Source organism: Leptodactylus fuscus, chromosome 5 (genome assembly GCF_031893055.1).
Source record: "Leptodactylus fuscus isolate aLepFus1 chromosome 5, aLepFus1.hap2, whole genome shotgun sequence".
Taxonomy (NCBI): Eukaryota; Metazoa; Chordata; class Amphibia; order Anura; family Leptodactylidae; genus Leptodactylus; species Leptodactylus fuscus.
In genome coordinates, this window is record NC_134269.1 from 136539741 (window position 1) to 136556471 (window position 16731).

At 41.5% G+C, this 16731-nt stretch overlaps 1 protein-coding gene across 3 annotated transcripts in view; it reads left to right on the forward strand.

The window, feature by feature from the left end:
- The window catches only part of PPHLN1 (periphilin 1), a 71465-nt gene extending 59467 nt beyond the window's left edge, over positions 1–11998 (forward strand). For 2 of the 3 annotated variants that reach the window (XM_075274377.1, XM_075274378.1), the window contains exon 11: positions 11062–11998. In XM_075274377.1, coding sequence (XP_075130478.1) covers positions 11062–11247 — 186 coding nt within the window. In that variant the 3' untranslated portion in view covers positions 11248–11998. The remainder of the gene's footprint in view (positions 1–11061) is intronic. The other variant, XM_075274379.1, reaches the window with a different exon arrangement.
- Positions 11999–16731: the final 4733 nt, after the last annotated feature.

The window sequence follows — 16731 nt, forward strand, 5'->3', positions numbered from 1 at the left end:
TTATCTCTCTGCCCAGGACAAGTGACGTAGCTCCCTGCTCTCAGGAGGGATGGGGGAGCTGAGTGCTCCTTGCTTGTATTTCTGAGCTGTTTATCTCCAACTCTTCCTGTTATCAGTTGGATAATTGAATTTTGCTGATAAGGGCATTCCATTAAACACAGACCTAAAAGTGAGTATATTACAAGCTGACTCATGGTCCTCTAGCATGTAAATTTGGGATTCTCGTCACCTAACAAATCCAGCTCTGCTACATCAACTTCATATTGTGCATCTTCCAGTGATACTGTGCTAATTTATTTGCTACCATCCCTCATTACTGACTGCAAACATGTACTGCTATGAAGAGAGATAGCAGAGCTGGCTTTGTCTGTGAGATAGCAAGTGCAACCCCGCCCACCAATTCACCAAGAAAACCAGGAAGTGAACAGAGCACACAGCCTGCAAGGTGGTGAACAAGCGAGTTGGGAATACCCCCTTTAAGGAACAGATTTCATGCCTGACTATATAGTAACTAGGAACAATTCAGTGCCCAGAATAGATCACAAAATAGTAGGTATGGTTTGTACAAGTCCAACTATAGATAAACCAATTTTAGATATTTTTTTATGTATGTTCTGTTTATGTTGTAAAGAAGTAAAAATTAAAGTCTCTCTGCTTCTATGCTTAGTTGTAGTGCTATAGGGGAAATGACATGCTGATTAACATACAGTGGGGCAAAAAAGTATTTAGTCAGTCACCAATAGTGCAAGTTCCACCACGTAAAAAGATGAGGCGTCTGTAATTTACATCATAGGTAGACCTCAACTATGAGAGACAAAATGAGAAAACAAATCCAGAAAATCACATTGTCTGATTTTGTAAGAATTTATTTGCAAATTATGGTGGAAAATAAGTATTTGGTCAGTAACAAAATTTCATCTCAATACTTTGTTATATATCCTTTGTTGGCAATGACAGAGGTCAAACATTTTCTGTAAGTCTTCACAAGGTTGGCACACATTGTTGTTGGTATGTTGGCCCATTCCTCCATGCAGATCTCCTCTAGAGCAGTGATGTTTTGTGGCTGTCGCTTGGCAACACGGACTTTCAACTCCCTCCAAAGGTTTTCTATAGGGTTGAGATCTGGAGACTGGCTAGGCCACTCCAGGACCTTGAAATGCTTCTTACAAAGCCACTCCTTTGTTGCCCTGGCGGTGTGCTTTGGATCATTGTCATGTTGAAAGACCCAGCCACGTTTCATCTTCAATGCCCTTGCTGATGGAAGGAGGTTTGCACTCAAAATCTCACGATACATGGCCCCATTCATTGTTTCATGATAAATGAGGCAGATATGCCATATGATTTGAATATCACAAAGATAATATTACACACCCCTCCATCCTAATGTTACAGCGATTTTATCATTGATTAATGAGTCAAACATTTTCCTGGCAAAGTGCAAAATATGAGCGAGAAAAGCAGCATATGAAGTGTGTGACTAATTCTATTGCCTTTGGCTTCAATAATGCTAAAATTGGAAAATCATTCCTGCTGACATGTTACTACGATACAGATATTGTCATTTTTCTGGAGCTCAGAAAGCCTCTTTCACACAACTTCAGATATGTACCAAAGCCTATAGAAAAAAAAAAATCATACTTGGAATGCTGCCATATGTGGACTGAAGAAATGTGGAATCAGGCTACAAGAACAATGAATCAGTGAAGCTCTAAGACGTGTAATATTATGCTTAAAGGGATTCTGTCATTAAAATCAATTTTTTGTCGATAACACGTACGAATAGCCTTAAGAAAGGCTATTCTTCTCCTACCTTTAGATGTCTTCTCTGCGTCGCCGTTCGGTAGAAATCCCGGTTTTTTGTCGGTATGCAAAGGAGTTCTCTCGCAGCACTGGGGCGGTCCTTAGTTACAGACCCGGCATACAGATAAGGGGGTGGGTGTCGGGCCGCAGCATGTCACGCTCCTAGCAGAAGTACCGGGGCCTTCTAGCAGAAGTACTGTAAGTACTTCTGTAGTTTGAAATGAACAACATTGCCATGGCCCTGGAGAGAGGAGAGAGTGTGTGCGACTGCTCTCTCAAATGCGGCCCTGAAGTGCTGAGGGAGATCCCCGGCCGCCCCTCAGTGCTCCTGCCGGGGATTCCCCTCAGCGTCTCTGTAAAGGCAAAAGAAGTGATGATTTTTGCAATGTATTGCAATGCATTAGCATTGTAATGCATTGCATTAGTGATCAGACCCTCTGGGGTTCAAGACCCCTAGGGGGTCTAATAAATGCAAAAAAAAAAGAAAAAAAGAAAATATAGTATAAAAATTTCAAATCACACCCCTTTCCCTAGAACACATATAAAACTAATACTGTGAAACACATACACGTTAGGTAGACCTGTGTCCGAAAACGCCCGCTCTACAAATCTATAAAAATATTTTTTCTGTACAGTAAATGCCGCAGCTGGAAAAAAAGTTGTCTAACTGCCCCTTCCCTGAAACTGTTTTTTTTTGTCTCCCCCCACTTGGAATTTATTCTGACTATAGCCAGGCTAAATATAGGATATCTGCAGTGCTCCTATTCCGTCGGGAAGGGGTTAATAGGCGCACAGCAGATACCCTATATTCAGCCAGGCTGAATTCCAAATGGGGGGAAAAAACCCAGTTCTCAAGCTCAGGGAAGGGGCGGACAGACAACCAAAACACCTCCTCCCCTTTCCCAGCACCCAGCAACTACTGGACCCAAAAACTCCGACCATTTTAATTTTGGAAATTTTCCAGTAGCTGCTGCATTTCCCCCCTAGGCTTATACTCGAGTCAATAAGTTTTCCCAGTTTTTTGTGGTAAAATTAGGGGCCTCGGCTTATATTCGGGTCGGCTTATACTCGAGTATATATGGTAATTCATATGCATATTGGGTGAAAAGAGTTTTTGGATGGTTTTCTTCCTTGTGCTTTGCTCCATGCTGTAACTTCTCTAACTGCGTCCCACATCGTCCCACCATACTGTGATTGACAGCTCTCCCCTGGGGACTTTGAAGGAGAGGTCCCATTAGCAAGCGGATATATGACTAGGCTGAAGCTGCTTCATGCCCAATGTGACTACTTAGGTTAATGCTTTCAGACATTTATAACTTTTCTTTGTTGCAACAGAAATATTGCAGAGAGCCACCATTAAAAAGGGAATTACTTTTCCCTCATATGCTGGGGCCAGGTTATAATGGAAATAGCTCCTGACAGGTTCCCTTTAAACAGACCATAAATAAGGACATTTATTATGAACCAAGTCTAAAATGGAGAATCTCAAATGATGAAGTTACATGTTAAGGTAGTATTTGATCATGTCCTAGGTCGTCTTATAGAGCTACACTGCGAATTTAAGGGAGATTTCTTATTCTAAGAACAATTAGTGTAAACAGGTTGTTATTACTAAGTGACCCTCCTGGTAGGGAATCTGGAGGGAATTGGGAATGTTAAGAGTGTTTAGTTACATATACAACTTGTACACAAATCTTCACTCCTCTGCCCATAGATTATGAGGTTGTATCTCATCCATACACAAAGGCAGTATGAAGATGGGCTACTGGGTGGTAAATAAATGTTCTCTGCTGTTAGCAGTTTCCAAAATCCTCTCTTGGGGCTGCATGTTAACACTCATGTTATTTCAGTCTAGCTTTTACAGGACCATTGAACCCCATTAAAAGGCCTTATAAATGTAATACTTCTGTGCCTACTTTTCATTAAAGTGGATGTTCACCAATAGTGAAACAACTGCTCAAATGTAACTAAAGTTTCAGACAACTAGGATTTTCTGGCAGTATTTCTGTCATCAATGAATTTTATAATATACTTTGTTACCAAATTTTGGCTCATTTCTGTGAATTCCTGCATTTTCACTCTTTCCCTTATTTCTGCATTGAGAGCTTTTCCTGCCTCTCACTGGATGTTACTGTAACATTTAGTTAGAGGTAGGAATAGCTCTCAATACAGAAATAAGGGAAAGAACAAAAATTCACGTTTGCATTTTTAGTAATGGTATGATGGTAGCATAAGCACTTTTTTTTTTTTTTTTAAACTTTTATGAGTCTTAATCATTTTCCACATTGGTATTTGATCTCTGAATAAACCTAGATTTCTCAGGTTTAGGATTGTATGGCAGCTGGAATTTTTTTTATTTTTTATCGTCGTCCTACTAATCCTTTCGCCCCTACTATAGACACTGCTTGCACGGACGGTTGGTGATTCCTTTAGATTGTAATTAGGGTCATCATATTATGTAAATGACTAAAGCAGTCATCTCTATTTAGTTGAGTCTATAACATGACGAGTGTGTATCCCATCAGAAGCTGTGAAAACAGCCTGACATCAGTAAACCAACGTGTACAGAAAGTTTTTCTTAGTCATTGTCACAGGGATCTCATCCCTGTAATGTTACCAAGGTTTCCTTCAATCTGGTCCTCCATTCTTTCCAGGAGACTGATCTGATGTCACAGTAAGACACTGGTTTTATTTTCACTGTTTGTTAGGACCCTGTGCCGGTGATTTGGATATGTAACCGTGCCCTATTTGATGATAGGGTGCGGTTACGGGTAGAGTTGGGATATGATTGGGTTGTTACTCATTTCGGTATTTGAGCCTCTTTGGAGGTTACCATACATTGTACCTCTTTTTATAGATATGTATATTATCAAAAGTTATACTTTAGATATTCACCCTTTTGGATTTCTTTTGGATATTTTTGGTGGACTATTGAATTAGTGATTCATTGGTATTCTTGAATCTGTATAATCTAATATACTATAATAATGTACAGAAGAGTTTCATTGGTAGTAGTGATATTTTTGCACTCATTCGTAGAGTTAAGACTTCCCACTTGCTCTACGATATAGGGGAAAAAGCTTTGGCTTCTGAATACCTTTGAGATTTGGGAGATAAGTATAAGGATTTTCACTATGAAGAGGTGGTAAGGGTAAAATTGTACATTTTCTGTAGCTGCAAAATTTTAGTTAAAAGTATGTCACCTAAGTTGTCAGATAAAATACTGACTTGGTGTGAATTAACAGTAAATTTTAACGGTAGGTATCTCTATAGCATGGGTCGGTAACCCCTGGCACGTGTGGCACTCTTGGCATGCATGACATATTTTGCTGGCACAGTAGCCAGCACAGGACCTGCAGGTATTGAAAGAATAGGGAGCGTCCTCTTAGTGCTCTGTTACAGCAGTGGTATAGGATGCACCTCCTTCTCTGGCTGTCCTGTCTGCCCACCAATGAGGGGGGTGAATGAAGCCCAGGAGGCGGAGCTCATCACTGTACAGAACAAAGACCCTGCCTGCTACAGAGATGAGCTCCTGCTGTGTGTATCCTGCAAAGAAGAGGAGGAGAGCTCCGGTAATAAAGTGAAACTAAATACACCAGGTACCTGCTGGGGTTACTATACTTATTTATGTCAGGCATTTGGGGTTATTTAGTTTTAGTAACTGCATGTGCCTCACATAAATAACTATTAACCCCATCATGTCCCTCACATTAACCCCATCATGTCCCTCACATTAACCCCATCATGTCCCTCACATTAACCCCATCATGTCCCTCACATTAACCCCATCATGTCCCTCACATTAACCCCATCATGTCCCTCACATTAACCCCATCATGTCCCTCACATTAACCCCATCATGTCCCTCACATTAACCCCATCATGTGTCTCACATTAACCCCTGTGTGTCTCACATAAGGGTTACTAATATGTGAGACATATGGGGGAACTAATAAAGGACCTCAATAATGAAAAGGCTAAATTATTACCCCATGACATGATTGGGTTAACTGCTATTAATATGAGGCACATGACCATACTTGTTATCCACAATTGTGGATAAAAGGATGAACCATTATATTTCAATGGGCCCATACACACAACTGTTGTTTTTGCGGCTGTGTCTGGGCCACATTGAAGAGCTGCAAATTATGAAGCAGGTCCTATATCTGTCTGCCTTTGCAGCCCTGTCAATCCATTTTTAATGTATAGGTCAGTGAATACCACATCCAAGCCGTTTGTGTGAAGGAGGCCTAAGGAGAGCAGCACATAACTGTTTCACCCATGAAACGCGTTCCATGTGTCAGCCAGATTTACCGTCCTGAATAGTATGCCGGGAGAGGGACTCCGAGCAGTATAGTTATCTATGATGCTAGGAGTCCCTATCTCCCAGCAACATACTGTCCTGTATCAATTACATTTCAAGAAGGCATGTCGCTGGGTGGCAGGGACTCCTAGCATCCTAGATAACTATACTGATAAGAGTCCTGCTCGCAGCACCAAGTTCAAGCCCGTAAATCTTGATGACAGACTGTGTTTCATGGCTGAAATGCGGTCGTCTGCTGTTCCCCTAAAGCTGAGGTCCCACAATAGAGAAACGCAGGATTTTTGTTGCAGATTTTGCAGTGTTTTTTTGAGCCAAGAATGACTATAAAAGGAATGGAAATACCTAGGAAGTTTTTTTTTATATACATCTTCCTTCTGCTCAATCCACTCATGGCTTTGGCTCAGAAAAAGCAGAAAAATCTGCAACAAAAAATGCCGTGTGCCTATATATGCTCTATTCCCTCCCTGCACTACTTGTTTTTAAAGTAATATGTTACCTTAATAAAAGAAGTATTTTATGAAGACGAGCGTGGATGTGGGTGAGTGCCCTTCCTCATTTTTCTACATTTGCTCTATTTGCCTAACTGCCTTTTTTTGGTTGCTGAGCACCCCCACAGCTCTCTATACACAAGGTTACAATCCTCATACTTACCTTCAATTCATCGGGACTTTCACCTGTGCATTCAGCAGTGCCATCCTATATCTTTTTCCCTGGTTTTGCATAGCTGAAATTAATCTGCGTTTACAGAGAAGTGAAGGCAGCGGCAGCCATGCACATACCATGTCTCCATCCTAGTCACTCTGCTCCCAGTCTTATACATTTATCATTAATTGCCAGTGCTTGTAATGGGATAGTACAGGTGTATACAGGCAAATAGTGGTAAATGTATGTGGCTGGGAGCACAGTATGACCGCACCCCTGTGTTACAGTTTGCGCTATATGACTTCAGGGTAGGTGTTTCGTCAGTATTAAAATCATTCCGAGGACCTCATCTTTGATTTTTTTTTTTTTTTTTTTAATTCAAATCAGCATGCCGAACAAAAAAGGTTGCCTATCCCTGCTCTATAGTTTTTTGCTACTCTGGATAACCATTATTGCCACTGCTTAATATATACTTATTATTGGAATTCTTCCTCCAGAGATATTCCTGGACTTTCCGCAGCCTGCTGTTACATTATAGTTCCTTATAGTGAGAGCTCCTCCATACACATAATCTGACCATGATAAGAATAACACGTTCTAATGAAGTCCATGAACGTTGGATGGCAGTGTGTGTGTGGCCCAAAGCTTCTTTCCAGCAGATGTGAAGGATGAGGCTAGAGTTACTTCCACACAACGATCTATTTTCACTAATCCTAGTATTTGTAATACCTCATTCCTGAAAATGTTTATAGGAAATCCTTTAAGATGTTGCATTTGCACCATTAAGACCGAGGTATCATTATCAGAATTTGTATTTTTGGATGTTCTCCTATAGTATGACTTGTGGCAAAAGATCCCTTTATCTATTTGTAGACCTATCTGAATTTCTTGTCAACTTGTATACATTTAGATGAAATGGTTTCAAGTCTGATAGCTTTGTAATGGGTGTTTTACAAGTGTCTTTGTCCCCGTAGTTGCTATAATTCAAGCCTTTGTTCTATATAATATTTTTTGGTTTTCATTGAATAATTTCTTATAATAAGCTGTATTTAGTAGAGAACACAAACCTTCTACTTTCCTGAAGAGGTGAAGTTGTGAACCTTTGCTTGGCAGTTTTCATAATATATGGTAATAGACACACAGCACAAAGCCTGTATTGCAGGTGATGGCGGCTATACCTCTCTTTAGTATGAAGCTGCGCATCCTCGATGTACTGCCATACAAACTCCGCAGACATTCTACAGAATATTACATATGAAGTCCAATGGTGTGTTGGAATCACTAGTGCCTATTGAAGCATGCAGAGAGTGGGAGTTGGTGTGTATGGTGAGAGGTCCTCTGTAAAACATTGTATGTAGGCACAACCCTGCCATTTGTGCCAGAATTTAATCAAGTTTCTAAGTCGAAAAACGGAACACAACCCGAGCTGCGTTGCCCACTTCATCTGTGGCATAGTGGTGGAAAGCCTTTGCTTTTTGTCTTTAACTGTGAATGTAAAGTGAGGATCTACAGGACACAAGCGCTAGGTAAAGTGTCAGTGTAATGGCACCCTATATCACTTTATATCCCGCACTTCTCATACCCGTTTTGTCACGTTATGCTGAATGCTGCAGTGTTCTGATCCTTTGCAGGAGAAAATGAAGACACATTTACACCATTTCAACCACAGATTTGTGTTCAGCGTCTCTGCCTTGCTGCCATCTGTTAATAATTATTAAGCATTCCTTTGGCGCTGATGTTGATCTTTGTGGGTTCCTTCTGAGGACAAAAATGTTTGAGTTTGAAAGGTTTAAAATATGAAAGGAGTTTGTGGGCGAGGGCCGCAATCTGTTATTTGCTGGTAAAGAGCAGATTTTACCGAAATGAAAAATTAGTGTCCCCTGACTCAAGCAAGCATGAAAATAACATGAGTCATATCGCTTTACGAATATAGGAAGTTCAATTGCAGAGAAATGGGGCAGAACAACCATGCCGTCATGACTTGGGCCCCATCTCCAATCTAGACCTTTCTTATTGAAGGTCGGTGTCACTGAGATGAAATTAAGTGTGCCGGGGACAATTTCCTTTATGCACAGACATGTCACTTGTTCCTTTGTAGTTAATGAGGGTACGAGTGCTCTAAATCTAGTGTCAGGCCCACCGAAATGTAATGGAGTGCTGAAATGTTAATGATCAGGTGCTTTCACCTGCTCCAGACAACTCGCCTACAGACACTTCTTTAAGTGGTTAGAGATGGAGCTGATAAGAGGAAAATGCCTGTGGACTCATAAAGTGCTACTTTGTCACTAGTTCATTTCCTTTACCCCCAGCTGTATTCAGCAGATGAGAGTCATGTAGGCGCTCTCCCAACTCTGTGATGTCTGCTACACGCCGCCGCCACATTCTCTAAACATTCACTGTGCACAGCTGTCATTATGGAAACTTCTACAGAACCCATATATCATGTATGGGATGCAAATCTATAGATGACCCTGATCAACAATTCATTATTATTTATGTTTGTTTCCTAATGTTACAAAGGCTTAGTTAGGAATGAAACCTGCTGACCTCATGGAAATGTGCTTTCATTGTTTAGCCACAGACCTGTGATCCTCGGCGTCCCACAGAGAGAGCTTTGTTGACTTGGTGTTGTGTTAAATGCAATCAGCTTTGTGTACATTACAGTATTTTGTCACATACCATGTGGGTGTCTCATACTGTACAATGGCCGCCTGCTTCCTGGAATGCTGCACAAGACCAGATCTTCTCCTGTTTTATAGTACTAGTCTGAGACATCAGCAAATGCAATTCTACATATATTTCTGCAGTGTCCTCCCAAAATATTCTGTTATTCATGGTTAGGGATAGGGAAATCGGCGACTCTTTCGCACAACAGGAAGTCACAAAATGCAGAAGCTCAAGAATAAAAAGGACATTGTAGTAATTCATAGGGTATTATCTGTCGCAAGGAGATTGCTAGAATGTCTTGGGATGGTTGAGCTAAGAACAGAGCAGGAGCCCTCTACCTACTGTAAATTATGAAGATGTAATTAATAGTGTGTGTGTGTATATATATATATATATATATATATATATATATATATATATAATGTTTTTATATTTAATTTGCTGACAAATATTACTGGTTATATTTGGCGCTATATGTCTGTCATATTGCTTAAGAAGAACTCTAGGATATTAGTTTCTTATCACATCCAAGATCTCACACAAGTCGACAATCAAAAAAAATTAGGGCTCTCAGAATATGGTGATATAAAAAAAAGTATTACTGTTAAACAATAGTAAAATAATTCAACATAAAACTATACATTTATAATATAACTTCACATCTCCTTATGTTAGGTTCACACATAGATTCGGGGTGTCCGCTGGGGACCCCCCAACCACCCAAACGGAAAGTTAATCTGCTTAAAAAAAAAAAAGCGGTTCTCCACATTTCTTAAACTGGTTCAAGGACGGAAACCTTGAGCTGAGTTTAAACGCTGGTGTGAACCCAGCCTTACTTTCACTGGTCTGCAAAATAAAGGGAACATTTTATGCAGGTAGGGCCCGAGGCAAAGGATGTGCCACAGTTACTTGATTTATTGGCACCAATTTAGGTTTCACTGTCTGTACTTATTTCTGTACTTCTGTCTATAGCTCCAGCCAGATGAAGGATCTTCTGATCCAAGGAGTGAGCCTGTGTGTTCATTCTCTATATGGGATACCTGGAATGAAATCTATTTCTTGTCATATATTTCCTACCTTTAGTGCAGTGATGAAATCTATAAGCTTAGCCAGTTGTGCCATTTGCTTTTGTATGTTCTGAGGATTGCTAATCCCTTACAAGTGTGCATGGCAGTACCAACTTTTAGCCATTGGTGAATAACCATAGGTATAGATGCTTTATGCTAAAAGGGTTTTCCAACTAGGCCAGAAACCGCCAAAAATCAACAGAGAAAAAAAAAGATGTCCTGCATAGAGGATTTTTTTCTCCTCCGCTTTCAGTTTTGAAATGGTGGACCCCATTATAGTCAATGGGGTCTACCGGTCTCCATGTGTAACTGTTATTTTAGTGGTCTGGCTCTGCATTGTAAATGACCGCGAGCTTGGCACAATTGTGAACCTAACATAAGAATGCTGCCAATAACCATGCATTCATAGATCCTCTGCCACTCCAGGTCTTGTGCCTAGATAGTCTCTGCCTCCCGATCCAGCAATGACATGTCGACAGAACAGCCAGTCACTGACTTCTTGTGAGCGATCTACCCTTGTACTCTTACTAACCTGTCTTACTTTTCCCTTTTGCGCAGGTCTACAGGCAGGACTGTGAGACTTTTGGGATGGTTGTAAAGATGCTCATAGACAAAGACCCCTCTCTTGAGAAGCAGATCCAGTTTGCCTTACGGCAGAATTTAAGTGAAATTGGAGAGAGATGTATTGAAGAGTTGAAATTGTACATTTCAGAATATGATGCTGCACATCAGGACCTGGCATAGCATTTGATCTGGACACGTTTTCTTTGGACTGTATCTTTAGGAATCCTTCTATGTAACAATATGACATTTGGTAATAAATTCTATTGTAACTGGTTATAAGTATAAAGGTTTTATTTCCGATTACGGTTTTTATTTTTATTAAGTTACATTGAATACTTTGCTGTAAATAATAGCTAGCTCATCTGCAATACAATATGTCGTATTTTACTCACGGTTTTTGTTACATTTTTTTAGGTTTTTTTTCTGCATTTTGTTTCCAGTAAACTTACTTTAATTCCAGCATCAGACTTGTCCATTGTTAAAACACGTAAAAACTGTAGAATATTTCAGTATGACTATTTAAGAAGTGGTTATGGGATCTCCCATTTCTGAAGATATAGATATATATAAATAAGTTATTTTGTTACTTTACATGCCAAAAGTAGTTCTGTGATTTTAAAACCATGTCCAAAATACCAGAGAAATAAATACATGGTCTTCATGTTATAGCTTCATGTGTTGCGGGATTTTGTGATCATTTAATGGGTAGTACATTATCATATAGTAGATATACCTAAAGATTTTATAGCAAAGAAGCTTCAAATGGCTGTGGTACAAATCCTGTATAACCTCTTCACCCGTTTTGTCTTAGAAATGTTTTATATAGATTATAAAATATACATAAAGAAGATGGATAATGTGTGACAACATTCCATGTTTGTCTTTAATCCTTTAGGGCCCCTTCACACGGCGTAAGCGCTTGGCTCATTCCGAGCCGTACACACGAGCGCTTCTAAACACTTTCCATTCACTTCAATGGGAGCGCTCGTAAATCCGGCTTTACACGTGCTCCCATTGAAGTTAATGGGAAGTGTTTAGAAGCGCTCACGTGTACGGCTCGGAATGAGCCGAGCACTTGCGCCGTTTGAAGGGGCCCTTAAGGACATGGCCTCACTTTTCAAAACTGATGTGTCATTTTATGTGGTATTATTATTGTTTATTTATATAGCACCATTAATTCCATGGTGGTTTACATACAATACACAAAATATAAAAAACAAATATAATACTACTGGCACAGTGGGATAGAGGGCCCTGCCTGCAAGGGCTTACAGTCTGAGGGATAGAAACAGGAGGAGAGGGGGAGACTGTACAGATGGCAGTGCGGTGATAGTGTTATTGGAGTTTGTAGGCCTTCCTGAATAGGTGAGTCTTCAGGGCCTTCTTGAAGCCTGTGATTGCGGGGGTCAGTCTTATGTGAATCAAATCAAATCGGCTTTAATGGCAAGGCCGAATGGATATTTGGCATTGCCAAAGCTAGTAAAGTGTGTGAAGGGGGGGGGGAGTTGGAGTCGAGGGGGAGAGTATGGGGGGGGGGGGGGTTGGCTGATTTGGGGTATAACAGTCCATGGAGTCTCATCTTCCTGGTAGTTGGTGACCACTATATGGGGGGGGGGGGGGGTTTGGGGTATAACAGTCCGTGGAGTCTCATCTTCCTCTGGTTTGGTGACAGCTGGACACGTATTGGGCAGCGATCTCCACAGTGGCCTCTTCTTCTCCCAGTAGGATGTAGAGTTTCCTCTTCTCGTCTGCAGATCTGAAGTCTGGGATGTGGGCAGAGAGTCTTTGGTAGTAGACAGCCCTCACAGCTGAGTATTTGGTGCAGTGTAGCAGGAAGGGGGTCTCATCTTCTAGGGCCCCCTGGTCACAGTCTGTTCTCCCGTGGCTTGTACGTCTGCCTGTGTCGCCCCGTCTCCATCTCCAGGTTATGGGCGCTCAGTCTGTACCAGCTCAGGGTCTGTGTTTGGGGCAGCGTATTTTCTCCAGGTATGTGTCTTGGTAAGGAGTTCCAGAGTATGGGAGATGCACGGGAGAAATCTTGGAGACGGTTGTGTGAGGAGCGGATGAGAGCAGAGCGGAGCAGGAGGTCATTGGAGGATCTGAGGTTACGTGTGGACAGGTAGTGAGAGATTAGGTCAGAGATATATGGAGGGGACAGGTTGTGGATGGCTTTGTATGTCAGTGTTAGTATTTTGAACTCTTATTCACTGGGCAACGGGTAACCAGCGAAGGAGTTGGCAAAGGAGAGTGGCTGATGAAGAACAGGGAAGAGGTGTATTAAGTGAGCAGCACTGTTTAAGATGGACTGGAGGGTGACGAGAGTATTTGCAGGGAGCTCATGGAGAAGGGTGTTACAGTAGTCTAAGCGGGAGATTGAGGGCATGGACTAGCATCTTTGTGGTTTCAGGGGGTGAGGAAGGAACAGATTCGATGGATGTTCTTGAGTTGGAGGTGGCAGGAGGTGTTGAGGGTTTATATGTGCGATTTGAAGGATAGGTCAGAGTCAAGGGTTATCATGGCAGCGGACCCGTGGGACAAGGGGTAAGTGTGGTTACATTAACTTTCATAGATGGGTCAGGTAGAGGGGCCGTATGAGGTGGGGTGAAGATGATGAACTCTGTTTTCTCCATGTTGAGTTTGAGAAAGTGGGAGGAGAGAAAGGAGGCTGCGGCTGCTAGACACTTTGGAACTCTAGCCAAATGAGAGGTAACGTCTGGTCCAAAGAGATATATTTGAGTGTCGTCAGCATAGCAATGGTATTGAAAACCATGAGATTCTATGAGTTGGCCTAGGCCAAGGGTGTAAATGGAGAATAGGAAGGGGTTCTAGGACGGAGCCTTGGGGGGACACCTACAGAAAGAGGGTGTGGTGAGGAGATTGAGTGGGAGACACTGAATGTGTGGTTGGTGAGGTATGAGGAGATCCAGGAAAGGGCCAGGTCTGAGATACCAAGGGATGAGAGAATTTCACAAGAGGGAGCGATTGACTGTAAAAAGCTTCACTGTAGTCTGTCAAAAAGCAGGTTGGACGAGAGATAGGAGGATGGTTCTGAGTGGACGTGTTGCTCAAGCAGTTTTGAGGCGTACGGGAGCAGTGAGATGGGATGATAGTTGGCTGGAGAGGACAGGTCGATGGGACGGTTTCTAAGTATATGAGTAACGGTAGCATGATTGAAGGTGGAGGGGAAGGATCCATTGGTTAGTAAAAGGTTGAAGAGATGGGGTAGGGCCGGGGTAATGACTTCAGTGAGTTTGGGGATGAGATGTGACTGGAACAGATCAAGCGTGCAGGAGGCGAGGTGGGATTTAGAGATTAGGGAGGGGAGTTTTTCTTCAGTGAAGGTGGAGAAACAGTTTAAAGATGAAGAGCAACAAGCAGTTGGGTAGAGGGGTTGCCGGGGGTGTAGAGTGAGACTCTGATAGTGTCAATTTTGTTTTTAAAATAAGAGGCAAAGTCATCAGCTGAGATAAGTGATGTCGGGGAGGGCAGAGGAGGAAGGAGAAGGGAGTTGATGGTAGTGTGATATTGACTTTAGTATATGTTCATTTACCTAAGTGATTTTGAGACTGCATTATTCATGACACATTGTTAATGGTGAAATTTAATCAATACTTTTTTGCATTTATTTATGAAAAAAAATAAAGTTTGGTAAAAAATTAAAAAAAAAAAAAATGTAATTTTCAAAATGTGACCCTCATACCACCCAAAATAGTTAATAAATGTTATTTACTATAGCTCTGCTTCATGTTGGTATCATGTTTTAATAGTCCTTGAATTCACTTTGGGTATTAGAAAAATTACAAGATCTGAAGAGGATTTTTAAAGGCCAAAATACTAGAAACCCCCATAAATTATTCCATTGTGAAAACTGCACCCCTCAAATAATTAAAAACAAAACATTTGGGGGAGTGTGTTAACCCTTTACTTGGTTAATCTGATCTCTGGTTCAGTGTAATACATGGCAGTAATCATGTGCTGCAGTATTGGGGCTGAAAGTCTATGTAATTGATCCTGCCAGAGGCGCCATCTCCAACAGCAAAGCGAGAATTCAGGCTGGAGACAAGGGGTTTCTTACAACTGACACCTGAGTGTCTGCCATGATGGGATGGCTTTAGATTTGTGAAAGTCCCAGATTTCAGTGTTGTATAATGTTTTCTTTCATAATGTGTCGGTTTGAGGGACTGTTTGGCCATTTATGGCAAGATTTAACTATAAATGCCACCTTTTTTGCCATTCTCTAAAAAGGCATTTTGTAGCTATATTTCCAGCACTTTTTCATTTTAAGCAGGATATTACAATACTAATCTATGTGAGAAATGTACCTGTGTTGTCATATAGAGTAACAGGGAAGTGCTATTTACTTTCCTAAAAATGAAATGGGTTCTAAATAAGGGAAATCTCCATCTCTGAACCATACCCCTGAGGAGCACCCTTACTAAGGATTAGAGATGAGCGAGTACTGTTCGGATCAGCCGATCCGAACAGCACGCTCCATAGAAATGAATGGATGCACCTGGTACTTCCACTTTGATGTCGGCCGGCCGCTTAACCCCCCCCGCGTGCCAGCTACGTCCATTCATTTCTATGCGAGCGTGCTGTTCGGATCGGCTGATCTGAACAGTACACGCTCATCTCTACTAGGGATGCATAATGCGTCGTGAAGGAGATACAACTGGGGCTAGACCGCCATTGCTAGGGCAGGAGTTTTTTTTTCTGGAGTGGCAGGGCCTTATAGGGTTAAAATATCCTGCACCTGTTTGTTCCCTCTGCAGGTCCATTCACACGGAGGAAAATGATGAATTTCAGCGTTGAAAAAAAAGCAGCCTCCTATTGACTTCAATGGGTTCATTTTTCTGTGTGCCAATCCATCTTCTAGGGTTGCAATGCTTGTAACAAGGCAGGCGGCCAGCACTTCGAGCAATTCTTGTAATAAGTAACAGTGATTAAACAGATTTCCCATTAAAGCGCTTTCCCTTCATTTCTCCTTTCACATGGCACAGTGAGGGATAGCAAAACCGACATCTAGGTCTACCTGCAGCGCCACCTTGGTGCAGCATTTCCGGTCACATGTTCATTAATAAAAAACCACTTCCTATACCAGCTGAAGTCCACCCTTTCATTTTGTGTACTTCCTCTCCGGCCACCCTGTATTAATGTGCTCTGTGACATGCTGCCTGCAGATCAGACCGCATGTACAACTTAGGGTAAAGAAGTGTCGTACAGCGTTATGTACAATACACATTCACACATGTTCTATCTTCAGGTATTTCACATCTACATCCAGATTTGTACAATATTTTAGTTTGTGAATATCTTTCTGATAGAGGGCCATGTTATTTTTGCCTACAAATAGCATACAACCAGAGCAACTGCCTCTAGCAAACTAGCACTGAAACAACTGTTCTATTTCCATTACTTTTGTAGTAACTTGGAATAGATTCTTGGTTTTAAGGTCCCCAGACTTCTAAAGACCAATAAATCACCTACTCAGAAATCCCGGCAGCAATAAGCCTCAGCTATCCCACCTGTATGCTCTCAGGCATATAATCCTGCCTATGTGATCACATTTTTTGGGTTTGGCTGCAGCACGTACTGAAGACCTTTTACCTTGAGAGATCATAGCAACATGAGTTTCCGAGGGATATTACTTTGTAAACTGGATGG